Below are 13972 nucleotides of genomic sequence, written 5' to 3' on the forward strand. Positions count from 1 at the left end.
TTCTTTTTTTTTTTTTTTTACCTCGTACCTAATAACAGGTCACTTTATGAGGGAAATATGTTATTAGGTGCACTTGAAAATGGCGGTGTACCTAATGGAGTGTCCATGTGATTCCCTCGTTAAGCGCACCTGCGTGAAAAGTTTTTGGTCACTTTCACGTACCGCAGGAGCTAAAACTTTTCACGCAGGTGCGCTTAACGAGGGAATCACACGGACACTCCATTAGGTACACCGGAATTTTCAAGTGTACCTAATGACAGGCCACTTTATTAGGGAAATATCATGGTCAAAGGTCACAGGTGTCAAGCTCTAGTCCTTGGGGTCGCATTCCAACATGTTTTCCAAGATAATAAAGTGGCCTGTTATTAGGTACACTTGAAAATGGCGGTGTACCTAATGGAGTGTCCGTGTGATTCCCTCGTTAAGCGCACCTGCGTGAAAAGTTTTGGGTCACTTTCACGTACCGCAAGAGCTAAAACTTTTCACGCAGGTGCGCTTAACGAGGGAATCACACGGACACTCCATTAGGTACACCGCCATTTTCAAGTGTACCTAATAACAGGCCACTTTATTAGGGAAATATCATGGTCAAAGGTCACAGGTGTCAAGCTCTAGTTCTTGGGGCCGCGTTCCAACATGTTTTCCAAGATAATAAAGTGGCCTGTTATTAGGTGCACTTGAAAATGGTGGTGTACCTAATGGAGTGTCCATGTGATTCCCTCGTTAAGCGCACCTGCGTGAAAAGTTTTTGGTCACTTTCACGTACCGCAGGAGCTAAAACTTTTCACGCAGGTGCGCTTAACGAGGTTATCACACGGACACTCCATTAGGTACACTGCCATTTTCAAGTGTACCTAATAACAGGCCACTGTATTAGTTACATTTCATGGTCAAGGTCACAGGTGTCAAGCTCTAGTCCTTGTGGCCGCGTTCCAACATGTTTCCAAGATAATAAAGTGGCCGGTTATTAGGTACACTTGAAAATGGTGGTGTACCTAATGGAGTGTCCATGTGAGTCCCTCGTTAAGCGCACCTGCGTGAAAAGTTTTTGGTCACTTTCACGTACCGCAGGAGCTAAAACTTTTCACGCAGGTGCGCTTAACGAGGGAATCACACGGACATTCCATTAGGTACACTGCCATTTTCAAGTGTACCTAAAAACAGGCCACTGTATTAGTTAAATTTCATGGTCAAAGGTCACAGGTGTCAAGCTCTAGTCCTTGTGGCCGCGTTCCAACATGTTTCCAACATAATAAAGTGGCCGGTTATTAGGTACACTTGAAAATGGTGGTGTACCTAATGGAGTGTCCATGTGAGTCCCTCGTTAAGCGCACCTGCGTGAAAAGATTTTGGTCATTTTCATGTAGCGCAGGAGCTAAAACTTTTCACGCAGGTGCGCTTAACGAGGGAATCACACGGACACTCCATTAGGTACACTGCCATTTTCAAGTGTACCTAATAACACTTGAAAATGGCGGTGTACCTAATAGAGCGTCCGTGTGATCCCCTTGTTAAGTGTACCTAATAACACTTGAAAATGGTGGTGTACCTAATGGAGTGTCCATGTGAGTCCCTCGTTAAGCGCACCTGCGTGAAAAGTTTTTGGTCACTTTCACGTACCGGAAGAGCTAAAACTTTTCACGCAGGTGCGCTTAACGAGGGAATCACACGGACACTCCATTAGGTACACTGCCATTTTCAAGTGTACCTAAAAACAGGCCACTGTATTAGTTAAATTTCATGGTCAAAGGTCACAGGTGTCAAGCTCTAGTCCTTGTGGCCACGTTCCAACATGTTTCCAACATAATAAAGTGGCCGGTTATTAGGTACACTTGAAAATGGTGGTGTACCTAATGGAGTGTCCATGTGAGTCCCTCGTTAAGCGCACCTGCGTGAAAAGATTTTGGTCATTTTCATGTAGCGCAGGAGCTAAAACTTTTCACGCAGGTGCGCTTAACGAGGGAATCACACGGACATTCCATTAGGTACACTGCCATTTTCAAGTGTACCTAATAACACTTGAAAATGGCGGTGTACCTAATAGAGTGTCCGTGTGATCCCCTTGTTAAGTGTACCTAATAACACTTGAAAATGGTGGTGTACCTAATGGAGTGTCCGTGTGATTCCCTCGTTAAGTGCAGGTGCGTGAAAACTTTTAGCTCTTTTTGAACGTGAAAGTGGCTAAAAGTTTTCACGCACCTGCGCTTAACGAGGGTCACTTGGAAAACATATTTGAACGCGGCCCGAGGACTAGAGCTTGACACCTGTGACATTTGACCATGATATTGCCCTAATAAAGTGGCCTATTAGGTACACTTGGAAATGGCGGTGTACCTAATAGAGTGTCCGCGTGATCCCCTCGTTAAGTGCACCTGCGTGAAAAGTTTTAGCTCCTGCGCTACATGAAAATGACCAAAATCTTTTCACGCAGGTGTGTTTAACGAGGTGACTTGGAAAACATATTGGAACGCGGCCCCCGAGGACGAGAGCTTGACACCTCTGACCTTTGGCCATGATATTTCCCTAATAAAGTGGCCTGTTATCAGGTACACTTGAAAATGGCGGTGTACCTAATGGAGTGTCCAAGAGACGTCACTGATCAACCAGCCAATCAGGAGGTGGGGGTGAGGGCGGGCGTGGCACTTTTCACTTTCACAAAAGGAATTAACGAATGAAAACTGGTTTGATTGTTTTATGTGTCTATTTTTACAAGGTGAGGTTCCAACTCCAAAAGCACCTTAAAGTACATGGTTGCACGTAGGATCGAACCAAGGTCCTACCGGCCGAAAGCCCGTGTCACTAACCAGTCGGCTATTTCGGCTCGAAAGCCAGTGGCCGTCTGCACTCTTTTGTACTAGTCATGTGCATTCCAGTTGGGCTACTCAACGATCATTTTTTATCTTGTTAAGGTCTCGGGTGCGGCATTCAATAAGGGAAAGGCAAGCGAGGCCTCCGTCTTCCTTTCCCCGCCAAATTCTTTTGGAGGGTGGATAAAATGTGACGATGTTATGTGTTCTTTTGGAGGGTGGATAAAATGTGATGATGTTATGTGTTCTACTTTTCTGCAATGGGGGGGGCTATTGAAGCAAGAGCCGTTGCTCGCTGCCGGGAGTCATTTGCTGCCACTCCATTTGTCTCTGTTGGCTTTCAGGGAGGTAGGATTTCATTAAAGCCAAAAGCCTCGTTTAGCATGTTGGGAAGAGGCTCTCATCGATCTGCTCGGCCCCGACACGTCCGAGTTGGATCCCTCACAATGGAGGCTTGTGTCCAAGCAGCAAAGCGCGTCTCACTTTTGGATCTGGAGGAGTCGTCCGGGTTGTTTTTGCCGCGCACGTCATTAGTGTCCCCTCCTCCCTTCCTGCCTCATCTCCAACTCATTACAATTGATTAATGCTAATTTGATTTTGATGTGCACTACGTAAATATCAAAAGTGGCGTAATTGTAAACACAAAAGCCACCAGCCTGGAGTCAGTAAAAATAGACAATTTGGACTTTCAAGTGGAAAAATAATCACAAATATTTCATTATTTTTAAAAATCATTTTAAATAGTTTCGCAGTTGACGATACAGTTTGCTTGAAATATATTAAACATGAAATATATATGTGGAGCCACAATACGGGGCTTTCATTTTCTTTTTTTAGGTAACGTCATTCCTTAGGCCCCCCATCTGCTACTCCTGTCACATTATTGTAAAAGCCAATTAAGGAAAATGTTAAACGAGGTTCAGTCAGCCGCATTCCGTTCGTTACTTATTACAACCCTGACAGGAAAGCTGTGCCTTCTTTATTTTTTTTTTTTTTAATACCTTGAATGAAAAACGTATGTGAAGTAATTAATCACACCTTATCTAAATGCACAAATCCCCAAGCTGTTGCAAGCGGTGCAAACAAGCGAGAACCGCGTCGCTGGTGGGAAATGGCTACAAAACACTCCGTGAATGAATCTGTCCTTCAAACACGTTGACAACAGGGAGAGTGTCAGCCGGAGTCACGTTCGCCCTGTGTTAGCACGCCACACAGCTGTGTCTTTGGATGTCAGAGCGCTCGAGATTGCATGTTGTCATCCGGCAAGCGTAAATTCCGTGGACGGCACACTAAACGGGAAGGTCTCCAGATTGTGAAGTGCTGGTTGGCTTCCAAATGGAGAAAAAGCAGGAGGGGCACGACAGGTCCAGTTGTTGGAGAGCCTCTTTGTCTGGCAGCAGATCGGTTTCTGCAGTGCACTTAACCACACGCGGGGATTTGATCAATGCGTGGGAGGCGAGGCAAGTCCGAGGTGATGGAGGTACCTGCCAGGGCCTCACCAGCGGCAGCTCTCTTACTAATACACTCCCTCTCCTGAGGACATGAATCTCAGTCGCGGCTGGAGCCCACACAAAAACAGAATCCAGAGTGGATATCAAAGTGCAACTTCATACTGTAGAGGCCATGTTTCGCACCTGAAAAAAAAACATTTTTTTGGGGTTGAGAGGCTAAAAATGATGGAAACTGGCCCAAAAAAAATAAAATCCAAAACAACACTATGGTAAACCCGCCTGCATTGCAGGTTCCATCATTACAGTCACACTCATTATCCGATTTTTTTTGTCTGTTTTCTTTTTGGGTGTAATTCCGCATGTGGCCAATAGATGGCTACATACTACACTGTTTTTAAATTTGAAAGAAAAAAGAAAATTTCAAGTTCATTTTTGTTTAAGAGATTAGATCTCATCCAGATTTTGACCATTTCGATTCATTCTAATGGGTTAGGCAAATGATTCATGTTTTTAATCGTGATATTCTGCTGGTCATTATGTCACCAGCATCGATAGATGAACAAAGACACATTATTTTTGGTAAATAAATCATTCTCAGAGCAATTAAATGGAACTGGATAATTTCCCGTAGCACATCTGATGATAAGGCATTCACACAAGCCTCATTCATCATTAGATTTTATCATTTAGAACAGGGGGCGGGAACCTTTTTGACTAAGAGAGCCATAAAAGCTAAATATTTGGAAATTTGTTTCAGTGAGAGCCATATATTTTAAAAATAAATTCAACTAAATGTCAGTATAATAAGCCTCTGAATTAATTTTTTAAAAATAATGTTATAATGCAACTTCTGCTGCTGCATGGATTTGCTGACGTCAGTGGCTTACATGGTTACGTTCAAAATGTGTGCACAATATTATATGGATTGAAACATATTTAAAATACACACATTTAAAACACACACACACACACACAATGCTTATATACACACACACACGCTTGACGGATAGGTGGGCAGGCACTCCAAACACGAATAAGAGAAAATGTGTTTCAAAATTATAGTTTATTTCCACAGTGATAGAACCAGTAGAGTTCGTATTACCCGTTTACAGTAAGTCCGTGTGAAAGCACTGAAAAGACAGACACGCATACATATGACCTCTCACTGGATGCCAAACCTTCTAATTAACATTTTAAATATTGTTAAAGTGCATTGGGTTAGTCATTTTTCACAATATTGCACGGCCAGCGTCCACATGCATGTCAGTATGTAACGCTAGATTATGGCCTGTGGTTTTGTTTATTGGTTAATTATCATGACTTGACAATGAGCATATCTACAAATTGAACAGCAGAAGCGAGACCCCCATATGGACAAAGTTATAAGTATTATTTGTGTTTTCACTCAGAGACAACATTTAATCGCCAAGCTGTCAGTATTAAACCGTGTCAGTCATTCGTTAAAAAAAAAAGAAATGTTAACCTTTTTTTTTTTTTCTTTTACTATTACTTGGAGAGAAAAAAATTAAAGATGGCCTTTAGTGTAAAACTGGTCTAAGGAATACCTGTCAGAACTGAGATGCAATTTCACAAAATTTTTACACAATTTGTTTCTTAAATAAATTAAATAAATCTTCATTAAATAGCAGTGACTTCTGCAGCCAATTTGAGGTCAAAGCAGAGCTCAAAAAGTGCAAGTATGCTTCAATGCCTGCCAACTGCGGGTTAGGTAAGACGACATAACTCGGCGTTAACTACACCGACGCCGTCGCAATCCATCACACGACAACCCGCTTTCCTCTGATGCCTTTCCTCCTTGTGCAAAACGCCGCTAACACAACTAACAAAAAACAGTCCAAAACAAGTTAGCCAATCCCGGCCCTCGCGCCAGCATGAGAATTGATCGACAGTGTTTTCAGGCTTTGTGCTTTCGGCGGGAGCCAGACTGATTGGCCGCACTTTTAAACTTAGCGAGGGCATTGATTTGGAGATTAGGGCTTTAGAGCGGCACGCGGTGGGGAGAAGGACGCCGTTGGCCTCGCTTGTTGCCGTGCGCCGTGTTTGCCTTCCCGCCCTGTGGGCAGACGCAGCTTTGACACACACAAACACACCGCATTGATTTCTGGGTTGGCATTAGCGAGCGATGAGTGACAAGGCCAAGTGGGGGTGAAGTGGGGTGCGCGGGGGGTCGATACCCCCTCCTGGAGCACGTCGCATCCAAACAAACATATTCCACCTCATGTGCAAACATATTACCCCCTCAGTAATCCAAACACCTTCACGGGCTGTGTTTGAAGTTTGCTCTCTGGCTCTCTCTCATTGCGTCACCCTTCATTTTTATTTATTTTTGGCTTTTTGTGCTGGATTTGTTTGTTCGGTTTGGAATACAGTTGAAACATCCAGCGGCTATTTGAACAAAAATCCTCCCATTCGGTTACTTTCAATGGAACCAAATTTCACCTGAATATTGGAGGAAAAGTTGTCAAAAAAAAAAAAGTCACTGATGGTGTACAGCAGTTCAAGGTCTCTGCGCCTTTAAAAGTGAATTAAAACAAAAATTAAAATTAAATTATGTTCCAAGTCAATAAATGACTGAATGGCTTAGCACCAGAATGAGAATTACGCAAATGAAATGAGCTGCCAACACAACTAAAGTTATCCCAAATTAAAAAAAAATTTAAATGATACATGATCCTATTATGGCCTTTTAGTGTAATAATGTTCTTGTGCTGTAGGTTCTTTTAGTAATTTCAGTAAACTTATTTTTATTTCACTGCTTTGCTGCTACGTGTTTAGATTATTCATTTTTATGAATAAAGCTGCCTTGATTGAGTTTGATTTCAGAGGTTCCGCTCTTATGTGTCTGTTGGGGTCTTGTGTGTGTGTGTGCTTGTGTGTTCCCTTTCACGTCCGTTCTAGTTGTGTCACAGGGCCTGTGCATGTGTGTGTATGTGTGTGTCTATGAGGAGGGGATGCAGCCGAGTGGTCGCTGCCGGAGGCGTACAGAGGCGAGCGGTCACGCGGCCCCGACAGTGAAGAGAGCAGAGTCCCTGTCAGTGGCTCTTCTTAACACACCACTGCTCGCCATGCGGGAACGTGCGAGGGAGCGTTTGACAGTACAAAAAAAAAAAGTGTGGGGAGGAGATAAACAGAATTCAATTAAAAAAAGAAAGTGCCAGATTCTAGTTGACAGATGGAGGCGAGAGCCAAGCACCTTAATGAAGTCCTGTTAGCTGATATTTGCATGATTGCAAATTAGTCATTTGTCGTCTGGCGAAAAAACTCGGGATGGGCGAGTGACGACACCAGGTGTCGGTACCGACCTTATTTAAAGGTATCGGGTACTCGTGGTGGATGCTGGTACCAACCAAGGATACTAAAGGCAAAAAATAAATCTGACACAAGTCCTCCTCACCAGTGGGTGGCGCTACACTGTGGCAGTTAGACACTTGTGCCTCAGAAATTCACTGTTTCATATAAAATTATATCAAAACTACAACAGGTGTCGGATCGGTGAGCGGTACTCGTACTGAAAACAAAGTGGCACGGATAATCCCGAGTAACAAACCATAATATTAGGCACACAGTGACGGAAACACTTCACCGGTAAGACACTATAGCACAGTAGTCTTGACACTTTTTTTTTTTGCTTTTCACTACTGTACAGCATGACTACAACATGGACCTTAAAATGGATATGGTGATTATTATTATAAATGTATTTATTTTGAGCTCAAGCGGCTTTCCACTGACATTTGCGTCGTGCGATTGACTGGCAGCCAGTGCGGGGTGTCAGCTGAGATTGACTCCAGCGCACCCGCTTCCCTAATGAGGACAAGGGCTATACAATATGGATGGATGGACGGATGTCTTTGTAAAGCAGAGCGGGTCTCGTATTGGATCTCATTAGTGACTTTATAGTGCTGCTTTCTTCCACTGGGCACACACTCGCACACACGGCGGTGCAGAGTAGCCACACATGAGTTCTTTTTGCAAGACAGCTTTGTCTCCCACACCTAATCCACCTTTTGTGCCATGACTCACTTTGTCCAGCACAACTTGTTTTTAGCCTCCACGCTCCACCTCCCGCGGCCCTTCAGCTACACTGTAAAGGTCGCGTCTGTGCCACCTTGAAAACGGCCAGCCGCCGCGGGATGGAGGGTGCGGTCGAGCGAGGGCAAGCAATATTGTGTCGTTGTGAATCGAGCGACTAAGTTAAAGAGCAGAAGGGAGCTTTTGTGAGTGGCACCTACTAAACCGGAAACGGGCCGGTTTTGGTGCTCAGGGCCACTATTAAATTTTTAAACACATCAGATGGGCTGTGTGAGTTGAAATAAAAATTTGCTAAAACATTTCAAATCGTTTATTCTAACACTAAACTCTTAATTAAATATATATATTTTTTAGAATTCAAGGAGTTTAGTCCAGGTTGTTAGTGGAAGTTGCAGTCGGTTTTTGCTTAACGTGCGTGCACAAGCACGTGCAGAGCATTTTTTTCCAAACTGAAATATTATCAAGACAATTTCAAAATAATGGACATGAAGTCATATTGTGTGAAAAAAAAATTGCCTTAAACATCTCATGACGTGAGCTCTGCTAAACTCAGCTGCAGTTCAATTGTACCCCTGAAATAAAAATATTCTGATCATCTGTAATTGGGATTTGTTTCCGAATTTTTTTTATATTGCATTGTAATATTTACAGCCTATGACTGAACTAATTATTGAAACTAATTAAGAAAAATGAATAAATACATTTGCAATACATTAAAAAAAATGGAGTGACACTTTGGCCACCCCTGCACTAAACGTTTGTAAAAGTGACATGAATGCGGACTTACAGGCTGTGGACTTGCGTTGCTCATCTTGCTACATATTCTACATATTCAGTGGCGCTGCAGCGGCCATCTTCCTTCTCAGGGAATCTTTGGCTTGGGGAGACACGAGCGACCCAAAGGGGCAATCATCTTGGCCGTCTCCTTGAGCGGCTCCCGGTCGGCGTTCTCTGGGTTTGCGCCACCACGGGGCTCCGAGATGCGGCGGAGCAGAAGCGACGAGGTGCCGCACGAAGTGAACACTTGCTGCCGGGGGCCGCTGTTAAAGCAAGGAAGGCCTCTGGTCGGCGGGGGCAGCTGCCTCGTCTTGCCAGCAAACGTCTCGGAGGATAACGAGTGTCTGAGCGGCTTGACAGCGGGAAGTGACGCGCCCTCGCCACGGAGGGACGGGGCGGCGGCGGCGACCGGGTCATGCCGCGTGGCCGCAGGCGAGCTTGGACACTGACTCGGGCGTAGAAGGTCCGCCACATATGACGTGAGGTCATCGAGAGGAGCGTCGGCGTCAAAACGGGCCCTCGTGTCCTTCGTCTGGTCACTGCGGGCCTCGGTGGGGAGAATTTTTACTGGTCTTCCCGGGCGGAAACGCTCGCTGAAGTTGAAAGGTATTTGAAGCTGCAGGAAAAAGCAAAGAAAAATCCAAAGGATTAAAAAATGAGGATGAAATAGTCATGAAAGAGCATAACGAGGCAGACTTGGAGATGTTTTAAGATGCTGCTCCAGAAATGACACTTTTTTTTTTTTTTTTTTTTGATGTCGCCCAGACATTTGAATATTTTTACAGCTGCAAAAGAAAACTCGAAAAGGAAATTAAAAAGTCTCTGTTTCTTTCACTTGTTTAGTTGCATCACAGCTGTCACCAAACTATTCCTGGAACAGGAGAGACAAAGTCACAGAGGAAGCCTTGACTCAGCACTTGGAGGAGTAACCTTGGCGTGCGATTCACGTCTTTCGAGACGCTTTGTGACGGGCCACCGCAGACCGAGTCAGAGGACCGCAAAGGCGCCTGACTCACAAAGTGCTCACACACTTTTTCAGTGGAAAATGTGTCAGGATTCTCACATCATTGAAGCATCGTTGATATTTTGCATGGGCGACGATTACCCTCCAGCATTAGCTGCTAAGTAACCAAAGTAAGACAACTTTGCAAAGTAGCCTGTACGCAGCTCACAACATCATCAATACTAGATGATCATAGACCTGAATAGTTGCCGGAAAAAAAAATTACGTGAAAGGAAATGTTTGGCCATCTGTTTTTTTTTTCCCAAGTTGTGGTTTCAGGAAGACCAACTGAAGCTGTCACACGTGCTTTTTCCACAGCAAATCTTTGACTCTGGCTTAGGCAAAAAAAAAAAAAACAGCTTGGCAATTTAGCGTCATCCATCTGTCGACGACACCTGGTGCTAATTGGCGCTCATTTGGGTTTGGCCAAGAACCAGCGCTGGAATTTGCCCAAAATGGCTGCTTCAAAGCAAAATGGCCGACTTCCTGTTGCATCTTCTTTTGTGATAGGTGCTTATCCAATATTGTGCTAATTGTTGAAATTGGTATCAGGTCAACTTTTTTTTTGCATACAAATACGTTAGACCAATAGCTAATACGCAAACCATATTGTTGGATATAATTCTAAATACAACGCGGAGAATCGCATCATGAGGTTCCACTTGATGAATAAAAGAAAATAGTGGTTGATAGTTTCATGATTTCTCATCTTGTTTGCTTGTCACTTCAACTCCGTAATGACCCGCCGCCAACACAATTCAGCCGGGGTCTGCGATGATGAGCTGGTAAAGCACAACGCCGCACCTGTGACCCGGTTGACACGGACGTATTCCCACCGGACGCTCGGCGCTATGAGGTATCTCTGACCTCCTCGCAAGCGCTCAGGCGGCCCCGCGAGGAACCCGAGGAGGCTTATTAGATAAATCCAGTCAACGAGAGGCGATGGCGCAGCTGCTCGGGTCAGAATAAAAGCCAACATTGCACCATCAGCGTTCATCTGGCAGTGCATAAATACAGCTTCCCGATGACCCGTGACCCCGCCGCGGGGGTGAGATCCTACTTAGTCGTGTTGAAGGGGGATTCTTTAAGGCACAGGCGGGCGCTTTATTTTTCGCTACGACTCTGAAACGGCCTGAAGGGATCTGAAGCTATTAACGACATGAAGTGTGTTTTCGCGCAGCCATTTCTTAAGGATGTGTGAAGATGCGAGTTTGTGTGCTGGCTACTCAGGCCACTGCCTCCTGTTTCTATGCTTCACAAATGACAGGCTGGTCATTGGATGTCCGAGACCACAGCACCACCTGCTGGTACACCGGCGCATAGCATGTATGCTTCATGCCACATTATATTTATTACATAAACCTTGGGTCATTTGGAAATTGCACTTTAGTTTACCTTACTACACTATACTTGCACCTGACAAATCTATTTTTTAAATGTTTGTTATTGTTTTTATTGTTATTAAACTAAGACTAAAATGACTAAAAACTAAAAATGAATAAAATCTCCCAAAGGACGATGAGGAGGTGGGTCATTGCGACACATCACCAACTAATCAATAAGGCAGCACCGTGTTTCCGAGCTGAAGGAGGCCAGCGTGTCGTTTAAATGTGGCTGTGAGAATGGCGACACGGATGCCCGAGCACAGCGCTTGCCTGCTTTAGTGAGTCAGTCGTGTCCGATGGCACGTTTGTTCTTGGAAAGACGACACAATCGACGTGTTCCGACAGGAGGATGTGACGTAAACGCACAAGCAAAACCACGCATGCTGTGTTTGACTTCATTTGATGACATGGAAGAAATCAACTAAAAGCAGCATAACAGGGGGTCTCTGTTTAAAGTGTTTTTTTTTTTTTTTAAATACAATTCATTATTTGCTCTAATTATGACTTTACATCTGTGTTAGCAAAGGTTAGTGATAGGCAACATTCCGACTTTAGTAGAAAATTCTGCTTAGGTTGTAAACTGAAGACCCCCTATATGGACAAAAGTTTTGGGACGCTTTCATTTGCACTTGCTTATAGGTGCAATGGTGTCCCAATACTTTTGCCTGATCCAAACTCAACGCACAAAATGAATGCAAACCGTGAAGACTTGGAAAAATAAATAAATCCTAAATTGAAAGTGAGCGCACCAAATGCATGCAGATGGAGGAGGGCATGCTTGACGGTTAAGACGTTAGAGAGAAGTTCTACTGTACCAGGCCCGGTCAGTGAAGTACTGCACTAGGTGCTCCACTCCTTGCCACAGTCATTACGTGTGGGCAGGCAGAGTTAAGAGGGGAAGATGAGGAGAGGAGGCGTTAAAAGATGAAGGAGTCACAGCGAAGAGCGAAGAGGAAGGCAAAGAGACTTTGCTGAGGTTGGAACCAATTCCACAACAGGATTACTTCACGTTTAGAAGAATGTCACAAAGAGGCAAATGTACCAAATAAACAATGGATAAAATTCGAAATGATGATTTAGATGAGGTGGATTAAGGTTTTTTGGGGGGGGCATTTTGTTCTTGATTCTAACACTTGGTCGAGGTCATTTTTATGTGAAAATAAATCGGGTATATTTTTGTGTTTGAAAGCCCAGGTAAAAGTTTCCCTGGCTCCCACCTCTTTTGTAGCGCTCAAGAGTGCACTGCACTCCCACTGGTGTTGGGAGAATGAATGCAGCAGTGATGCATTTGTCAATTTTTTTTTTAAAAAAATGCTGATGTATAAAAAAAAAATAAAGATCTCAAGCGCATTCGTCGATGCTGAAGTAACCTGAGGTGTTTGAACAATGTGCCGCATTTATTTCCCTTTCCCTCCTGATTGAAAAGAGCACCGCGTGGCTTTTATGTTTTTCTTCCGACGTTTTAGCTGCTGGCACGTTCATTTTCTGTTCTTGATATCTTTTAGCGCGGCGTAACCATCAGTAGAACCAGAGTATGACTTGGTTTTTTATTTTGATAACGGATTAAAAGTCTTGCTATAAAGGGGGCGTTACGGTTGATAACAGAATAATTGATAGGCGACAGACCTCAGTGTGAGTTCAGGGAAACAAAAATGATCTGCACACAAACAATATCAAGCCAGGAAATTGCGGGATGAGATGATTTTGCGCTTTTAAATGGCTGTTCCGGTGACAGAGGGTAAAAAAAAAAAAAAAAAAAAAAAGGCAGTTTAGCGTGTTAGTGACTCACTCTGTCTGCGCTGGGGCATGCCAGAACAGGTCACGGCCTGGTGCTGTGCCTGCCACGGGGGCGGCGAGGGGGTGGGCAGCACACCCTACGCAGAGAGAAAATACACAGGACAAAAAAGGCATGACGAAGCAGGACACACACACACACACACACTCGGCAGAAGGATGAACAAAAGCACATACGGGCAAACTGAACGGCACATTTCCTCTGACCAAGTGAAAAAAAATCACATTTCCATCCACAGCTGTCAACTTGACAGCTGACATGACAGCTTGCACAAGCTCAGACAACAGGTGGAGACACATTTTCACCTACATTTGTGTCCATCTAGTTTTTGTGTGTGTGTGTGCGCAGTTAATGATTGCAAGGAGCTTACACACACACACGAACACAGAGAAACAGTCCCCCCGGAGAGATGAAAAGTGAGACAGCACTACGGTCATCACGTCGGGACGGCAAATCAAACTCTTCTTAAATCGAGAAAGGAAATGAATTGACTTCACGGGAGAGGCGGGGGTCCTCCTGCTGAGTTCTGCTGGAGGAAGGATGGAACCTTCACTTTTGTCAATGAACACACGGAAAGCCTTCATTAACAAGAAGGTGGGGGGGGGTCTTTGGCGAGCAATATTTTTCTCCATCTCCTTGCAATAGATGTGTGTGATTCGAGAAGAGCAGCAACGCTTTTAGCACTTCCCTAAATGGTTGAC

General features: G+C 44.2%; 1 protein-coding gene across 6 annotated transcripts in view; it reads right to left on the reverse strand.

Moving 5' to 3' along the window:
• The window catches only part of ccser2a (coiled-coil serine-rich protein 2a), a 30669-nt gene that overhangs the window by 2414 nt on the left and 14283 nt on the right, over positions 1–13972 (reverse strand). For 3 of the 6 annotated variants that reach the window (XM_088384782.1, XM_088384784.1, XM_088384783.1), the window contains exon 10: positions 5303–9704. In XM_088384782.1, the coding sequence (XP_088240908.1) occupies positions 9174–9704 (531 nt within the window). In that variant the 3' untranslated portion in view covers positions 5303–9173. Of the gene's footprint in view, positions 1–2621; positions 4442–5302; positions 9705–13265; positions 13351–13972 lie in introns of those variants that run through there. The other 3 variants (XR_015860268.1, XM_088384785.1, XR_015860269.1) reach the window with 3 other exon arrangements.

The sequence above is a fragment of the Syngnathus floridae genome, chromosome 9 (genome assembly GCF_059516105.1).
Source record: "Syngnathus floridae isolate MCC-2025c chromosome 9, RoL_Sflo_1.0, whole genome shotgun sequence".
Lineage (NCBI taxonomy): Eukaryota > Metazoa > Chordata > Actinopteri > Syngnathiformes > Syngnathidae > Syngnathus > Syngnathus floridae.